At 47.1% G+C, this 19,521-nt stretch overlaps 1 protein-coding gene across 1 annotated transcript in view; it reads left to right on the forward strand.

The window, feature by feature from the left end:
- The window catches only part of Zyx (lipoma-preferred partner zyxin), a 65,670-nt gene that overhangs the window by 23,875 nt on the left and 22,274 nt on the right, over positions 1-19,521 (forward strand). The window contains 1 exon segment of the mRNA XM_045757323.2: positions 17,470-17,735. Coding sequence (XP_045613279.2) covers positions 17,470-17,735 — 266 coding nt within the window.

The raw sequence follows: 19,521 nt of genomic DNA on the forward strand, positions 1-19,521 counted from the left end.
AACCTTTCGTATGGTTTTGGGTTGCAGTATAAATGGTAGTATTTAAAATCAAAGTTGGTGGGGGACATTGTTGAACCCAATGTGGTTTATTTATTTTTTTGTTATTCTGCATTTAAAATGTACAGCAATTGGCTGTGGTGGTGGTTGGGTTTATGGTGGTGTCGTGCCGGTAAGGCCAACGAGGACGTTGTGCCTACTTTTGTCCAACACACGTCTCAGCGCTGTGTTAACAATCCCAAGTCATTATAGTCTACTATATACACTGTGTGTATGTGGGGGGGGGGGTTATAAGGTTAATCATAATAATGACAATGTAATAAGTATTAATGAACTCAATGCGGCATTATACCCCCCCCCCCATCCCCCCTTCCTGTTTTTGTTGCAGTAACCTTTTTTTTATTAATAGCATGAGGTGCCTGAGTGTGTGTGTGACGGTACGTCTGGTCCCCCTCGGTAAACACAACGTAACCCCCCCCCAACTGTAGCAACCTTGTTGCATTACGACGTAAAAATATAGAGGTGATTGCGTGGTGGTATTGTTGGGCTGGCGTTTCCTTCCCTCTAGTTGGGGTGATTACTGAGCGACAACTGCCACTGTTGGCACCCCGGCTGCAGCTTGTGACTGTCAGAGTGGTGGTGTAGGAGTTGACTGGGTCTAGGAGCGTTAGGGAGGGAGGGGGGTGTAGGGTGTTAGGGTTTGGGTATATTGGCACTAGGGTGTGGCGGGGAGGGTTCAGTAGGTGTCTGGTGGCCGAGGAGACGAGGCCTAGCTAGTACTGGGCGCCTCACCACCAGATACTTGGCGCTTTGCGCATTTTCTCAAATTTCATTATTATTTACTGGCCAGCATTAAAATGTTTATTTTTGTTGTATTTAAATATCACATCATTCGCTTTTGACGGTTTTTAAATTGAGACATAATGTAGTTGGTAGATGACAAAAGTAAAGTGTTAGCGGAATGTACGGTAGAATGGTGGGACATTGTTGGCAGCAGGAGCCGAGAGCTGGCACCATTGTTGGCGTGTGCCGTGGCGAGAGTGGTGGTGGTGCAGGTGGCCTGGGTGGTAAGCGATGGACACAGTAGCCTGGGCACCAGTGTTGTGATGGTGAGATGTAGGAGGCAGCAGTGGCGTGGGGGCAGTGTGGCATTACCCAAGGCTTTAGTAAGGGGCGCTACCCGCTGCTGCCAGGGCCTGTGCTGCCTCTAGTAAATGTGCTTCTCGTACTCCAACAACGCCTCCACGCCCGCACTCACAACCGCGCCTCCACGCCCACAACCACGCCTCCACGCCCACAACCGCGCCTCCACGCCCGCGATCACAACCGCGCCTCCACGCCCGCACTCATATACACACAGTACCATGAACCAATTAAATATATCTTTCTACCGAGACCAAACTGAAAAGCTACTTATATGGTATGGAAATGTTCAGTGATAAATCTTTGAGATCACGAAAGCTTGGTACTGGTCCTGTGAGAAGTAACTTACATGTTGATCCTCGGCTTTAAATAGGAGTGTTTGCTTCGTGGATTAGTGACAGACACTGTTACCACGTACAGATAAAAGGTTGTGATAGCGGGACCAATAACGTGTGACTGTGCTAAGTATTCGTATGCTTTGTAACACAAGAATTTTAGTGCTCAGGAATACGTGTTGCTTCCAAATTTGTGATGCGTGAGGGTAGCGGGGAGTGGCGTAGGTGCTGAGGTGGGCACTTGACGCAATGATCTGTCTCAACGGGACAAGTGGTGAACACAAGGTGCAGTGGGCGGCATTTTGGACGTGTTCACGGCCGCAAAGTATATATTTACACGGACGATGTTGAGTGTAGTGTTAGTGGTGTGTACAGGCGCGGTACCATTGGAGTAGAGGATGTGGGAGTGTGGTGGAGCCACAGCCTGGCGTGCACACAGCGTGGCTCGTGTGGCAGTAGCATATCTTTTCGTCATACCCTTGCGTGCATGTGATTGTTACGTGCTCTGGCTGGAGCAGTGGAGCAGGGAACACTGGAGGGTTCCATTAGACGGAACCCGGGACGAGAGTACCATTGAATATGGCAACAGTCGGCCTGTAACTTGTGATGTTTGTATCAAGTTAACGTTGCTGTAGCCGTACAGTTGCCTGTAATTGTTAAGATACTTAAGGTTGATCAGCTGTCACTTGGAATTACGGAACATTGGTTAATTTGAAGTCACGGAAATTGGTCATAGTCTAGAGACTCTTCGAGTCTGCGTTTGTAATGTGTTGGAAGTGGAGGTGGTTTTTGTGCTCTCCGGCTGTGCGGCGAGTGACCCATTTGGCACTGGTGACACTTGCGCCTGTGGCACCATTGTCTGGCTCTCCCCCGTCACTGATGTCTTCCCCTCGTGTTAAACGTTCGTCATTGGTGACAGTTTTAGCATCTCTCCCTCATCACCACGCCACATACCGCAATACAACATTGTGTACGCATGAACACGCACATGTGCACACAGACCACACACACTACACACATACACACACACTACACACATACACACGCACTACACACACAGGGGGAGGAGAGAGAGAGAGAGACTCAGACTACCTACCTAGGTAGAGCATGTGGTCCTTTCTACAGTCATGTGTGTTCTTCAGAGAGATAAGCTTGTGTTAGGTACATTGTGGCGGTGATGCCAGTGCAAGACGCCCTCATGGACAGTGAAGGGTTAATGCAGTGTTGCTACTGCACTCCGCGAGACTGATGAATTCACTGTGGAATTGATATTAAAAACCATCAAATACATTTTGCCAAGTATTGGTGCTTACATGGATGGTTGTGTGAATGTCCTTTGTGACCTGAATGATGGGCTGGCAATCAGTATGGCGGTGGTCATAGTTCCCTTGTCTAGTGCCGCCTTCCTGCCTCTCCACACCTTCCTGGTGGGCGGGGGGGGGGGTCGTCAGCAAGCATCATTAGGCGGCTATTGGTGCATGGCTGCATCTGCTGTCTGCTTCTATCTCCTGCTGAGTCTGCTTCTCTTGGTTACAACTGGCTTGTGTTCTCTGCTGATTCTGCTGCTCTTGTTAGTGTTGATGTATCAGACTGAAAGAGCAATATTGCCTTAAAGTAATATATTTATTTTGTGAAGCTAATGGCAGATTTAGAGAGCATTAACCCATCATTCTCACTCACACAAACAGTTGAGCAGAGACGGGTAAGAGGAACAACACGACTCTTCATTTACCACTCCGTAAAAAATGTCACTGTCTTGCCTAACCATAAACGTTGGGACCTTGGAAAACCTAACCTAACCTATCGAGGCTGATGCCAAAAAAAAGTCAATATCATAATGCATTTAATTTGTACTAATGCGTCGGAGTTTAACGGATTTTGGTCGTTACAAAAAAAAAACTTGATTTTCTTCACCCTTTCTCGGTGTTCTTGATAATATCATCTTTGTTTTTGTTTATAATTTGCATGTTATTCCCAGGAGAGCTATACAAGCGAGTGACGTCACCTTCTGGAGACAAGTGCTAATTATTGTCGGGTTGTTTGACCTTTACGTGTTAACTCTTGGGAGGTGACGGTCTTGTTCTGTTATCTGGCACCCTCTTGTGGCCTTGTCTCCCCGTTGCCCTGTTTGGCGCCCTGTTTCTCTGTTGCCGAGGTCGGAGGGTACCTTGGTTCAAGCCAACAGGATGACTGTTGGATGGCTGCTAAGTCACCCATCACCACAAACGCTAATTCATCTTCCCCGACAATTACCTCCTCTCACAATCTACTTGAGAATGGTCCAGGACGGACCGAAACGTCGTCGTCCCTTCACCTTCTAGTGTGGTCTGGTCAACAATTACCTCCTCCCCCCCCCACCTTCCATGCTGACAACTACCCACCACTACCAACCCTTTAACCCCAACCACTGCAGGATCAACTACCACCACCACCAGCCGTACCACCACCATCGTTACTGATGGTGGTGGTGGTAGTGAATCAGTCATGGTAGTGACCACTTCCCAATTACACTTCATACAGTAGTAGTAACCACTGCACTACGTGACCCTCGATGGTGCCTGGGGTGTACTCACCTAATTGTGTTTGCAGAGGTTGAGCTCTGGCTCTTTGGTCCCGCCTCTCAACTGTCAATTAACAGGTGTACAGGTTCCTGAAGCCACATTGTCGGTGTGGAGGTGGCTGTGCGCGCCTGCTTACACCCTGACGGAGAAGAGATGTATTTGTGAGGCCTTCATCTCATGGTATGATGGGGAGCGTACACCAAGCCCAGCACACCCTCCCAGCGAGCATAAGGAACATTGCCGGAACAACCGTGGACTTCAAGAGGAAACTAGATTGTTTCCTCCAAGGAGTGCCGGACCAACCGGGCTGTGGTGGGTATGTGGGCCTGCGGGCCGCTCCAAGCAACAGCCTGGTGGACCAAACTCTCACAAGCAAGGCCAAAAATTGTCGTACTAGAAAATGGTAGCGGCTCTGCGAAATTGACATACAGTGCCGTTTTCTAAATAACCAGTGCGGTCGGTCGAGGACCGGGCCGTGGGGACGCTAAGCCCCGAAATCATCTCAAGATAACCTCAAGATGGCTACCCGCGAAACCTGTACATCTTAGCCTTGAAGGGTGGTGGCGGCCATGTTTACAGTTAGAGAGTTTACACGGTGCGAAGGTTATTATTGGTGTAAACAACGTGGAAGAGGTTGGCAGCTTATCAAGTGGAATACATGAAACCAAGTTGTCACGATTATGGGGAGATGTACCCGTGGAGTCTAGGCACTGTGCCCCCCCCCTGTGGAGTCTAGGCACCGTGTGCCCCCTCCCCTCCGTGGAGTCAGGCACTGTGCCCCCCGTGGAGTCCACACGTGTACAGTAACGCCAGGCCTCTGTACACCAAGCCGCCTCTACTATCATGTACTATTAGTGTATAAATTCATCTATTAGTCTATCATATACTATTAGTCTACTCTTCTCCAGGTGTTTCTCTTCCTCGTTGTCAGTGCACGTACGGGTGTGTGCGTGTGTACTCGCCTAGTTGTGCTGGCAGGGGTGTTGAGTTTCGGCTCTCTGGTCCCGCCTCTTAACTGTCATTCAACAGGTGTTACAGATTCCTGAGCCTATTGGGCTCCCTCATATCTACATTTGATGCTGTGTATGGAGTGTGCCACACACATGTATGTATGCATGCATGCTTGACCTGAACTCGCTGCACGTGCACACGGGCGTATAGTTGAGGGGTGCAGACGGCCAGCACGCCCCCACACAGCAACATAAGCCTCATGCCTGCCCCTCCCCCACACCCACACTCCCCAACACCCACACTCCCCAACACCCACACTCCCCAACAGGGCAGGTAATGGGTGCCTCAGTCCGGGTATACTTGCACGACTTTAATATGGGCCAGTACCCACTGTGGGAGGAGTGTTAGAGGGACATGGGTTCAGGAACTGGTCCCTCGGAGGTTCTCTATTCTAAGCCAAATTGACATTTGGAGTGAACGAGTTGCAATTGGTGTCCACTAGAGCTGGCTCACACCTTCCCCCCTAGTTCACTTGCCTCACACCACGGCCACGTGTTTGCCTGGGTGTTCTTGCGGGGGTTGAACTACTGCTCTTTGGTTCAGCCTTTCAACTTGTCAGTTGCTTGTGTGTGGGATACATGGGTGTGGATTGGTGGTGTGCGAGTGTTGTGGGAGAGGTTGTCTGTTTTATGTTAATCATTGCAGGGATGCATTTTATTTTGACAGTTAAATTTATATTAATGATTGATATACAGTAGAATACCCAGTGGGTGGTGGGTGAGGATGGGTAGTGTTGTGAGTGAGCGCCCACTCTGGTGGGTGGATGACAGGACTAGAGGAACGCGGGTGGGCAGAGGGTGTTGAGAGCCAGTGTATTCGTGAGGTGTGGCTCGAGTTAGTGTTGAAGGGTAGGCCAGGGCGGAGGACGTGTCTCAACACCTCTTGTTCAACCCTCCTCACACTAGGCTGGTTAAAGCAGCGGCTCTCCTCCCCAGACGCATTCATTAATTTTAACATTGAGCATTAAAAATTGATTTGTTCTCGTATATAAATTATTATTGCATACAAAATCTATGTATAGTTAGGCGTAGGTTAGGTTAGGCGTTCTGTAGGCGATTATTTGTATTTGAAGTACGTGAGTGAAAGGATTTATAGAATTGTGGTTCGAACAGAGGCTGTGAGCGAAGCATTTGTTCCGGAAGTGTTCGGACGTCATCAGTTGTCGTGTGTAAACCACTTTTCATTCACAACATGGGGTGTGGTGGCTGGATTAACGAGCTTGGATCATTGTATGCGAGGACGGGCTACGTTGTTAGCTTGTCTTGAATTGTGAAACCGCCAACACTGCTCCAATTACATCAGTTCACCTTCCAGTTGATGCAAGGAAAGCCCCCATCGCCATACCCTTCAGTCCTCACAGAACAGCTCCCACTCAGTTCTATACATTTATAGAATGTGTTCATCAATGTACAAACATTTTACATATATAAATGTTACATGTAGCATATCATGAAATTACATGTGAGAGAGAGAATCTTATATAGCTTAAAATCCACCAACTTTGTTGTGATAGAAACGTCGTATGTTATAATAAGAAGGAGGAGGTAGTCCATAAGGTAGGTGTGAGACGGGGTGTTGGAACATGGTGGGCGTGAGTGGAGAGGTTAGCTAGATGTAGTGTGGGTGGGACCTGTCTAGTGTTGCGGACCTGTAAAGTGTCCTAACCTGTCACTCTACACCTAGCATACACACTACACCTGCTGGGTCACCTATACACCTGCCATGGGAAGCATGCGTAACACCGGTTACTAGAGCTTTGCCAATTATGGAACGTTACGTAGTGTAAAGGTTGCCTTCAAGTTGTATATTGGCCCGCTGCTAGTCTGTCGACGCGGTGGCTAATTAGACCAAGTTTGCACCGGGGCTGAGGTTAGGCTAACGAGTAGTGGTGGTGGTGGAGGGAATGCTTACCTTGGGAGCCTGGCAGTCACCTGTCGGGTAAACTGTTTACTTGTCACTCACGTGGGGCCGCTACACCCCCGTGCATTCCCAGCCTCAACCCCCCCTCCCCCACCACCACCACTGTATACCACAACATAATGTTGATGATGCTGGTAGTTGCAGTGTCACAAGTCACCACTACAGTCACACTCCACACTATGGTAAATCACCATCAAAACACTCATTTCACTCCCACAACTACCATCTTCCCAGAATGTTAAGCAATGTGGAAGGAGATGATAAATATGGGTGCCAAGTACCTGGAGAGTGTTCTGGGAGTGGTTGTTCTACCCAAGCCCGGCTTGGCTACGGCCAGGCTTAACGTGTGTGTGTGTGTGTGTGTGTGCGTGTGTGTGTGGAGTAGCTCATCCCACTCAGTGAGGGCGTCGAAAATAAGAAAGTGAGCATTTGGTTCAGTAGGCAATGTAAGGAAGAGCAGAAAACAAAACGGGGTAAAGACAGAGAACGCGGCACAAAGGGCAGTTGAAGAATCGGGGGAATAGACAGGAGAAGACAAGGACAGATACTATGACACGGATGGTTCACGAACGAGGAGATGCAGGTGGACACTAAATGTCCTAATGTGTCGAGAGACAAAATGAAGATTTTTTCTGCGTTCGTACGGAACAAATGGAGTGCGCTCAAAAGCCAGGTGGGGCAACCAGACTTCATACTAAGCTTTAAATGCATGCATGATAGAGCCTAAACAACAAATCACAAACAAACTTCGCGTGAAGACGGAGAGAGAGAAGCGGCGCGCACATACTCTCCCATATAGTGGATGGGATGAAGATAATTAAGCCACCAAAGAGGTGGCGCGGGCATGAGTAGCCCGTAAAGTCATCGGGAGTCAGCCTGATGACTATATTGGTAAGTAAGAGTCCGCGGGCGGTGGTGTGGCGTGGGTAGGAAACTAGTTGTGGTGGACACCTTTTTTATTGAGTGTTGCAGCATACATGGAGAGGCTCTCGGGAGAGCTTCTCACTGAACTGAAGGGAAGTATGAAGACAAAACACCGATTGATTGATTGATTGATGAAGATTAAGCCACCCAAAAGGTGGCACGGACATGAATAGCCCGTAAGTGGTGGCCCTTTTGAGCCATTACCAGTATCAAGAGCTGATACTGGAGCTCTGTGGAGGTGCGACTGCACCCTGCGTGACTGGTGATGTCTTCCGTGGCAAAACACCAAGCCTTAGCGACTACATAGCACTGGGAAGGGGTCAGGATAAGTTTTTGGGATGGGACGGGGGGAAGGGAATGGTGCCCAACCACTTGGACGGTCGGGGATTGAACGTCGACCTGCTTGAAGCGAGACCGGCGCTCTATCGTCCAGCCCAAGTGGTTACCTACTTCCCCGAGCTGATCTGGCGCCAGGTTCGACTTGCGATAACTTGGTCCAACAGGCTGTTGTTGCTTGGAGCGGCCTGCAGGCCCACATTCACTACAACCCGGTTGGTCCGGTATTTCTTTCAAGAAATTATCTAAATGTTTCTTGAAGACTTCCACCTTTGCTCCAGCGGGGGGACGTGCCACGTTTGTTTTGGAATTGTCACTGGTGATTGTGTAAAGACTTGTTGTAATTTAAGACTTGGAAGGTCTTCATTATGGCAGTAACCAAGGTCACCTTCAGCCCAAGACTCCTTACAAGACTATTCCCAGCTCTTGTCAGTTGAAGTCAAGAATAGCGAGTGAAATTGTATTGTTACCAACATAATATAAATGATCGGTAAATATTCTTACTAATATCTTTATTTACAAAATTAGTAAAGTATGCCTAATCGGAGTAATAGGGTCTTGTAGGATGATTAACTACAGTAACTGTACCGTCTTGTACTAGTGTGTGTGTGGTAGGGGGGGGGTTAAGGTTATTAGGGTGGTGGTGGCTTGGCTTGTGTGGTCGCCTCACACGTGAGCCGTGCCAGGCGGCTTTTTCCACGAGTGAGGAAATAGAAGGGAGATGAGAGTACCGGACACGAAGGCGTGTTGTGGATTAGAGTTGTGGCGAGGTGTGTGGGAGGAGAATATTGCGGGGGCGCTCCTGCGGGTTGCTGAACACGTGGGCGGGAGAGCAGTGCACGGGGCAGTGTGGGGCTGTGTGCCTCGTGCTCTCCAAGATGGTACAGTCACCTGTGTCTCGCCAGATAATAATGTGACAGTGTGCATTACCTGTGACCAGGTGTAAAGTGTAACACACACACGGGTTGAAAACCAGAACAATCTGTGAAGCGAACAGTGACCAAAGCTTGGGTATACTCGGACAAAATACCCATAATGGACTCAATTGAAGGTGTGACACAATGAAGCACGTTCGACAGTTGGAGACAAAATTGAGGAAGATGAGAGGATAATCGTGTCCGCGCACTGGACCACACTTGTGTTGATAGAGCGGCCAGAGTGCAGGGAGTGGTGTACTGTGCAGGAGGAGCAGCCGTGTAGCACCAGCAGCACCTGGGTCCACACCAGACCACTCGCCAGGTGAGAATGAGCAGCACGATAGACTGGCAGCAGGAGCGCTTCATCACGCTGGAGCGCTGGAAGAGGAAGAAGGCGGCACTGGAGAAGCAGAAGGTGGAGGTGCACAAGACAGGTGAGTGATAACGCTGGCTGGGGTGCCAGCCGCTCCTTGGCTCCGTGCACCAGCTACTGGCATCTTGAGTATTTGACTCAACAAGGGACACGTGCCTCAAGTCCCTTGTATAAGAGTTGATACACAGTATTATCATCAATATAAAGGGGTTTTATGATACTGAAATAGGAATAGCCACTGTTAAAAGCCAATAGCTATACTTTTCTTGAATACTGATGCCAATATTAACATTAAAGTTTGTGGTGTTATATCATTAATATTTTGACAAGTTATATCAATATACAAAAGTACATCCGCATTCATATGCCCTAAACTGTGGTCACAAAATTTGTAAGATTACAAATTACGATCTTAAAGGATGATTAGTCATAGTGGCATGTAGTCGGTAACGAGCACTGGCACACACTGGATGCATAATGAGGATATTATGACCATGAGAGTAGATGTAGTAATTACAAAGCTCCTGGTACCTCACAACGGCAAGTCTGAAGGCTCTAAAGACTGAACATTCAGTAATGTAATTGTGTAAGATCATGACCCAGTTCTTGCTCGCTGATTTTACACTTGGACGATTGGACGATTCATCACTTGCAGCAATCTGCCACAGGTAACTGTTGCTCAACCTGATCCTGGCAATGGTACGAGGTCATTATTATGTGGCCCAAAACTCCAAGAAATAACTGAAAGGTTGCATTGAAAACTGGAGTGTTGCAACCGTAGAGTTTGTATAGCGAACCTGGCGATAAACAATGCTTACAATCTCATTAAACTTAACATTCCTTTTAAGTGCAATCTACCAGTCTCTGATATTCCTCTTTATCTGTACCCCACCATTCAAGTATCATACACACCTGTCACCAAGAAAGATAATGAGAATCTTGCTCTACTCAAAGCTGTCACTCTTGAAACAATTGCCTCCTCCATCGAGAGTCTAAGATCTCACGAGCACTGTGTCTACACCGACGGCTCAGTCCAGTCTTCTACTGGACGGATTGCAGCGGCATGTAGGTTTTATAGAAATATTTGCACAAAGTCTGTCAGTGTCAGGTTAAACAACTGGCTGACCTCCACACAAGCAGAACTAGCAGCATTACATTTAGCAACCAGCACATTAAAAAATATTGGAGGAGGAATAATATTCTGCTATTCAAAGTCTGCTCTTCAAGCAATCGAAAACTTCTCTTGGAAGATCGACAGCAAGAACCTCATACTCCCAATTATAAATGACCTAATTGATGCACAGAGTAAAGGGTCTCGAATCTCCTTTGTATGGATACCTTCACACATAAATATAACCCATCATAATGAGACAGATATTGCAGCCAAATTAGCGTGTAACAAGTTTGAAGTTGAATTAGATCTAGGTATCCCCATCTCTGCTGTCAAAACTGTATTGGTCCAAACATTCAGATCTGATAGGAAAGAACTTACTGACTCCCAACGACCTGAAAGTACTAGTATAAAAAGCTATGATTTGTTCAGATCTGAAACCTACATCTATGGACAGCACAAAACGTCCACTAGACTGTGCGACACAGTGGTTGCAAGGATCAGGTTGGGTTACCGTTACCTGTGGCAGGTGGCTGCAGGTGACGGGTCTCCCAATCCTGAGCACTCCAGTTGCAAACTCTGTGAGCAGGAACTACGGCATGATCTCCCGCACTACATCACTGAATGCCCAGTTATTAGACCTTTCAGACCAGTTGGCATGAGGTACCTGGAGCTTTGCAATTACTTTATTCACTCTCGTATTCTTGAAGATATCCTCACAGTATACCCAAAATTTGCCAGTGCAGGCTATTAAACACATGGCTCTGTATGACTAACCATCCTGCGAGATGGGGACTTGTATTACCACTGCTACCTTATTCAATCTTGTGTTGTTGATATCCTCAAAATGCATCCGGAGTCTGCCAGTGCAGACCGCTAATCACATGCCTCTGTATGACTAACCATCCTGTGTGATGGGGATTTTATAGCATCACCTAGTTAGCTTTTTTGACACACTGTACTCCACTTCATATAGTCTAGGGTAGCTGCACTAATGCAGATGTACCTCATAACTTAATAAAAAAAAAAAAAAAAATCCTGTACCCACAGTCTGCCAGTGCAGACTGCTTATCACATGCCTCTGTATGACTAACCACCCTGTGTGAAGGGTATTTTTAGCATCACCTAGTTAGCTTTTTTGACACACTGTACTCCACTTCATATAGTCTAGGGTAGCTGCACTACTGCAGAGATGTACCTCATGTATTAATAAAAAAAAAAAAATCCTGCACCCACTTGGCTACGTGTAAATGGTGTGAAAAGGCCCGGGGTGATACTGCACACACAACATCATAGAATGTTCGGTCACCATGAATCTCCTTGTCTCCTTGTGTTATGACGTATCCAGACCTCTATAATTACCTCCATTCTCGTGTGCTTAAGACACGAGATTCTATACAAGTTCTTATATAGGTTCTTGTATATATAAGACTATAAGATCACTTGTTTACACAAATTTGTTTTTCACGACGTTGCTAAACGTCTTCTTTTTTTTTTGTAATAGTCTTCATTAATGACTTTATTCAGTCGTATAAAATGTTGTTAAATATGTCAAGATATTCTATCTGCAAAACGCCCATTACCCAAGAACTGGCTGGCTACCTGCCTAATATTACAGACACATGACGGCTATACGAGTGATGGATGGGTGAGAAGTGAGTGTCAAGACAGGTGGGGCGTGCTGCTGGTGGCCAGGAGAGGCGGCACGGAAGTACTTTTAGATTGTTACACCATCTCACGGGGGATTCCCCCCTCCTGCGTCCCCCTCGACCTCCACCCCCAGAACCACCCCTTCCCTCGACCCCCAGAACCCCCACCTCGACCCCAACCTCCCAGAACCCCCCCACCTCGACCCCTAACCCCCAGAACCCCCCACGTCGACCCTCACCCTCAGAACTCCCACCTCGCCTCGACCCCCATCCCCAGGACCCCCCCCCCCAAACACACACACACACACACACACACACACACACACACACACACACACACACACTCACACTGTGTGTGTGGAGTGGGGGGGGGGGTCCCGGGTGACACGGTGGTGCCACACGCCACGGCCCCCAGGTGACACGGGCGCGCTCACGCCCACCTCGGTACGTACAGGGTGGGATTCTGAAGTCTCTGCCAAATCCCGGGTTGAGTACATGCCAGTACGTCCACTGATGCCCACCACCATTTGCTGGCCAGTCCAGCAACAGCTGTCTCTTTGGTGTGCTGCCCCATCTGGGGCCCTGGTGACGGTGGCTCTTGTAGTCCTGCTTTTGACCACCGGAGTTTCTCGCCTGTGTGTAGCCTTCCTGCAGAGTAGGGTATCCCTCTGGCACCCTGCGAGGCCCCCTTCTCTACCTGCTCAATACCAGAGATTCATAAGTGTCGGCTGCCGATAACCACGGTGGCCAAATTGTTTTCAGAGACCAGCCTCTCGAGTCAAACTTGTTAAATGGCTGGTTGAGCTGGTTCGAAGACAGTTGTGTAGTGGCTTCTTGAAGTGTGTGTTGAGAACAGTGAGGGCTGGTGGAAATAGTACCTGTGGAACAAGACAACCATGATCGTGTACAAACCTTGTGGTCGTACCGTCAACCCTGAGGCCCATCTGCAGAGGTGGCGTGAGAAAAAGAAACTCAAACGTAACGTGGGTAAGGTTCACTCGTACGCGTACGTAGGCAAGATTTACTCGTATGCCCACGTAGACCAGGTTAATTCGGCGCAGTTAGTTCCTCATCCTTCCAAAGAACAGGCCTAGGGTTTATCAGTCATTTACGCAACTACCTACGAAACTGTATATCTTAATAATTTTGGCTTTATTTTTCCTCTCCTAATCACATTACAAGCTTGGAAACTTAACAAAATATTATTATTGATTGTTCATAAACAATCTCGTTGTGCTTCCAAGCCCGCAATCTTTTTAACATACTTGTAAATAAAGCTTATCCAAGTTCGGGCCGACCCCAAGGATGCATCCGAGGGATGCTGGCCAGTAAAACATTATATTCTATTTATGTTATTGTTTTTATAATTCTTTGGTTTTGTTGCCAATTATTTGGTTTGATAGTTCGTGGATGAAGCATTTACAGATGGAGTTCAAACACAGGAAGAGCGTGAAACAATGTTGAAGATAAATTCTAAAGTAATCAGCTGTCAAGTATAACTCCGTCCTCATAAACAATGGCCAAATGCTCTATAATCCAACCGCCAAATCCCCATTTTTATTTTTTTCCAACAATACTTGGCTCACAGCCTCTGTTCGAATCGTACTTCGAAATGCTTCACCCAAGGACTGTAAATTCAAATAGTTAATGTGACTCTTAGCATCCAACGATATCTAACTTACGGCTAACTTTATACAATTTTGTTTCTGATATAACATTTATTCATATTTTAATAATACCGCCTTTACCAACCCATTCCTCTGTCTCGAAAAATTTAATATGAAGCTTTTTTTATTAATGACTTTAGTTGTATGTGCATTTATGCAGCTACCCTAGACGCCCAGACTATACGAAGGGTTACATAATGTGTCGAGTGCTAGCTATGTGTTGCTGAAATATATGAAGTGCTGAAAAATTGCTAAACAAAACTGTCGCAAAACAATCCTCAGATTTCAGACTTAATGAATACTGCAGGGGGTCGCTATAGATGCCGATATTTCTCAAAGGGCGGCATTGAAGCAGACCTCGACTGCCCTATGACACTCCCATACTCATCATGTATCATCTTGGAAAGGTGGGCGAGACTAGCCCCAAGCATATGGGCATGTTCCTACATTTGACCAACTATACACACAGTGTTACTGTACACGGACGTGCATGTAATGTAGTTGACTAAAGGGCCGGAAGAAAGTAAAGGCCAGGATGTGCCGTATTCTATAAGAGTGCTTACATGTTATAAAGAGCCAGGTATGAGTTGACCCAGTCTACTAGCCTGCCCTTGCTATCTCGAGGTAGAGTACACGAATATTTGCCAATATTCCTGAGTGTACGAAGCAGTTACAGAGCTCACTGCATCTCATGCCATTTGATCTAAAATAATTTCTAACAGGGCGCTCACAAATAGTGTTATAGTGTGTCTCAGCTCTTATTCAGAGTTCACAGAAGATGGAGGCAGATAACATAATGCTAGGAGGGTTGTCAGGATGTGGGAGAAGTATGCTAGGAGGGTTGTGGGTGTCTGGTTGTTGTGGGAGTGTAAGGGGGGGGGTGAAATACTAATGGGAGGGTTAACTGGGGTGAAGGTGGGTGGGGTTGGAGCCAGAAGGTGAGGGAGTACGAGTATGCCAGAAGGCTGGGCAGATTTCCCCTCCCTGAATCATTGGGGCTCTCCGCACTCCTCCTTCGCTCAACACTGTTTGTACTCTAGCTAGGCAACATCTAGTTTTACAAGCAATATTAAGGAGGCTTGTGGGTGTGTACTCGGGGGTTAGGTTATGTGTAGTTGGGTCGTACTGGCTTAGTAATGGCGGTTGTCGCGGTGCCCCAGTGTGAACCTTTCTAGCAACTATTGGATGTAGCAAGCAGGGGCTGGCCGCCACGCTCCCCCAGTAACACGTGTCTAATGTTGCATGCCGCCACTTGCTGCCCTCATGCAGACCCCACTCACCCCCCGGGCTCCTCACTAGACGACTTGCTTGGTGCATAATGCAGCCTTTACATGTGAGAGGAAGCAGGTGACGCGTCCGGGCGCTGGTATTGCTGGCTGGTTTCCTTGCCTAATTCCACCGGCCTTGCTATTAATACTAGCACAGGACTTCCTCGCAAGCACTCCTCGGGCAGTATCAAGTGCTCTCGTTGTAGCTGCGTGTTTGGACTTTATTGGAAGTGAATTGTTCACTGCTCGTAGCCAGTGTGTGACAGTGTCACACTGTTCTGGCAGCTTGCTTTTGTGGGTTTAAATGTTACGGTAAAATAATGGGCCAGTGATTAATTGGAAAAATGCTTCGCTTGTCACAAAGTATACACGAGCAGGTCTGCGTGAGGCGATACGAGGCTAATGGTGACATTTTATTATATTCCAGGCCTGGTGGTGGTACCTCCACCACCAGGCCTGGTGGTGGTGGAGGTACCTCCACCACCACCAGGCCTCGTGATAAAATAAATTTGCAACACAGACCACACAAGTCAAACTCTTAAAACAAATAATTGTATTTCCAAACGTGCACAGACCTGCCACTCATCAGTGCTTACTGACGACTGATTAAGGAAGATTTAAGGCAAGTGAATCTGGACGGGGGAGGGAGGGAACTACCAGAGGAAAGCGCCAAGTCATTACTACTATATAACACTGGTAAGGGGTCAGGATAAGGATTTGGGATGGGGCGAGGGGGGGGGGGGTGTGCCCAACCACTTGGACGGTCGGGGATTGAACACCGACCTGCATGAAGCGAGACCGTCGCTCTACCGTCCAGCCCAAGTAGTTGGGCAAGTGAATCTGGAGAAAAGAAATTAATGGCAGTGCACCGGAAATATTATTGATTTGCGGAAACAAATGTCTTGTATTTATTTACAACACGTAATTAATGCACTTTGAGCTGCTATGAAGAGTGTAAGTGAAAGAAAGAAAGCAGTATCAAGTAGTTACCTTTCCTTAAGGATGTAGACTTGTGTAAAGAACTGTTGACAAGGTTGCCAAAGCCACTTGACTGGTTAACATTAACGTGGGGAGAGCCGCCGCAGTTGTTACATGCACATAAATGATTGATTGATGGAGATTAAGCCATCCAAAAGGTGGCACGGGCATGAATAGCCCGTAAGTGGTGGCCCTTTTGAGCCATAACCAGTATCAGTAGATGTTATTGGAGATCTGTGGAGGTGCGACTGCACCCTGCGTGACGGGAGATGTCTCCCGTCTACACACCAATGTGCATGTAACGATAATGATACGTTTAATGATACGCCAAATTAAGTTGTCATTATCCTCCTCCTGAGACTGCCTCCGCCACTTAATGCCTTAGTTCACTTTTCTATCACCACATTGAAGAATTTGTATAAAATATAGTTCATTTAGTCACTGAGCTTGTTTTCCCTAGTTTGCTCCCTGAACAGTTAATGACCCCCCCCCCCGTACTCGCATAGTTGTGTTTCCGGGGGTTGAGCTTTGGCTCTTTGGTTCCGCCTCTCAACTGTCAATCAACTGGTGTACAGATTCCTGAACCTATTGGGCTCTATCATATCTATATTTGAAACTGTATATGGAGTCAGCCTCCACCACAACACAACTTAATGCATTCCATTTGTTAACTACCCTGACACTGGAAAAATTCCCCGTGTGTGTGTGTACGTGTATGTGAGTGTATGCATTAATCCTCATTTTCTCTCTCCTATTTTCCTTTTTGAGATTCCGACTGACGCCTTTTATCTGTCCGAATGTTCTTTCCATGTGAACTTTCCGTTACGTGAGAATCAAACACGTTCCGTCCAACAGCGTGTTTGTTCTCTCATGTTTACTGTATTGTGTGTGCTGCGTCAGTCTCGTCGCTTTCATGCGCGTGCGTGTGCGCGTCGCAGACGGGGAGTTGCGGTCAACCATAGTGGTCAGCTGCTGGCTGGAGACGAAATATGCTCCCCTTTGGGACATCTAAATATCACTCAGCATTGTTGTATTGAGTATATATCGGGCGATATAATTAAATATAATTACGTACTGTTGCATAGCGTTTTACTTCATGCTAAGGCAATGTTTGTGAGTGCTTGTACGGTGAGTGATGTTGACGCTAGGGCAGGTTAGTGCGAGACTCGCTAAGCAGTATCATTGTAAACATTATTGGCCACTCATAACATTTTGGGCTGTAATACTTAATATTCATTATTTGTTGAGAGTATGCGCATGACGTGGTTTATATTGGCAGGGTTGGCGCAGTATGCCACCTTCGGCCCCGACGAGGACTTCCCTCTCCCGCCCCCTGACGAGGCCCCGCCGCCCCCGTCGCCGCCCTCGCCTGTGTCTTCCTCCTACTCTGAGCTACGGCGGGCTACACCCTCCTCGCACACCCCTACACACCACAACGGCGGCTCACCCCATACGCCTGCCCAGCAGCAACAGCAGCAGCAGCTCCAACAGCAGCAGCAACAGCATGGTGCCAGCTATGGCACCTACGCTCCGGGGTCCCATACCGTAAGTTGACCCTTGTGTTTCTCGGTGGCATCTTTCCTGTTGCCTTTCCCGGTGTGGCAAGTTTCCATTTGTTCTTATTCACTGGTTGTGGGTACAGTTATAACCGCAGTGCCGTAGTGTTGATACTGGTATGTAGCCTGGTGTGGATGGTAGCCTGGTGAGGGTGGTAACAAACCTACCCACAATCATATTAATATGAAGGAATATAAGAGGAAAAAAGTCATGCAAGACAGGCAATAAAAAAAATACTTGTGAACATATGCATATCGTAAATCCAAAACTATTCAAGTATAGGCTCACTTACAAGGGGAAGGGAAGGGAACTATCGGGAGAGCGCGCCAAGCCATTACGACTATATAGCACTTGGAAGGGGTCAGGATTAGGATTTGGGATGGGACGGGGGAAGGGAATGGTGCCCAACCACTTGGACAGTCGCGGATTGAACGCCGACCTGCATGAAGCGAGACCGTCGCTTCATGCGGGTCGGACCTCACTTACAAGAGATAGTAAGTTGATATGAACACAATTGTTTTATAGGAATTATGTTATTATGAATCAAGCTTGCTTATATAATGGGCACAATGAAAGTAGAGCTTCCTCGTAATTTGTTCATGAATTAAGTCTCCAGTCATTTGAAAGATGTTAGAAAGCCTACTGACTTCGAAAAGGAAATAAATTCTATGCCCATGCACTGTGCTCCTGGTCCCTCAGTATAACATGAAGAAAACGGCTGCAGACTGGTGACATTCCGTAAACCTCGCAGACATCCTCCCACTACCCAAGGGAGGTAGTGAAGCATTACCAAGAAATTACAAGCTGGTCGCACTGACGCCCCAAATCATTAAGGTTTATGAAAGTGCCAAGAAAACATGTTTTATGAAAAATAACTAGTTATACAACAAAGGTAAACACTGTTTTATAGCATGAAGATCTTTTGATTTTACAACTATTTGACCATTATGATAAGAGCTATCGGAAACGAACCAAAATGCAGATGTCACATACACAGATTTTGAACAAAAAAAATGGTAAATGTAATCCTGGGGAAATAGTCCATAAATGTAAGCTGTGAGAATAACAATTTAGGTATGGAGGAGGATTTTCAGTTGGGTAACACACATTGCAAAGAGTTGCAGTCAATAATAATGAAGTCCGAGTAACGTACGAAGCTGGGTCCTCGCGCACTATTCTTCCTCATCACAAGATACAATCCACAGTCTCGTGTCATCCACCAATGACAACACCAAAATAAATGATAATGACATTGGTGGATAACACAAACAAATTTGCAATCAAGTATCAACGAGGACTTTCAGTGGGCAACGGCAAACAATGAGATGTATCACTATTATTTTTGTGATATTATATGATAAAACGAAAATATTAAGATGAATATATAATACACGACTTGGTCAGATTTCCTGGTAGAAAGGAGTGACAAAAGTCAAAGATCTTGGAATAATTATGTCAAAGACCTAAGGAGAACTATCGTCTACTCTGCAGGTTATCTAAAAGTGGTATTGCTTGCGTGTTTGTGGTGGGGGGGGGGGGAAGGTAGGTGGTGTGGCGGCGTGTTTGTGGTGGGTGGCACCAGGTGGTGGCGTGTTTGTGGTGGTGGCACCAGGTGATGGCGTGTGGTGGCAGGGAGCCATGCTCAGTGCGGTTGCCCTTATGTTTACTGTGGTGGCCGTGTGCTGGGATGCCACAGGTGGTCTTGAGAGTTATTTGGCGCAAGTGTTGTGTGACGAGGACCCGGGGCTCACCTCCTGGTCTTGGTTCACAGTTA

This window comes from Procambarus clarkii, chromosome 67, assembly GCF_040958095.1.
Source record: "Procambarus clarkii isolate CNS0578487 chromosome 67, FALCON_Pclarkii_2.0, whole genome shotgun sequence".
In the NCBI taxonomy this organism is placed as follows: Eukaryota; Metazoa; Arthropoda; class Malacostraca; order Decapoda; family Cambaridae; genus Procambarus; species Procambarus clarkii.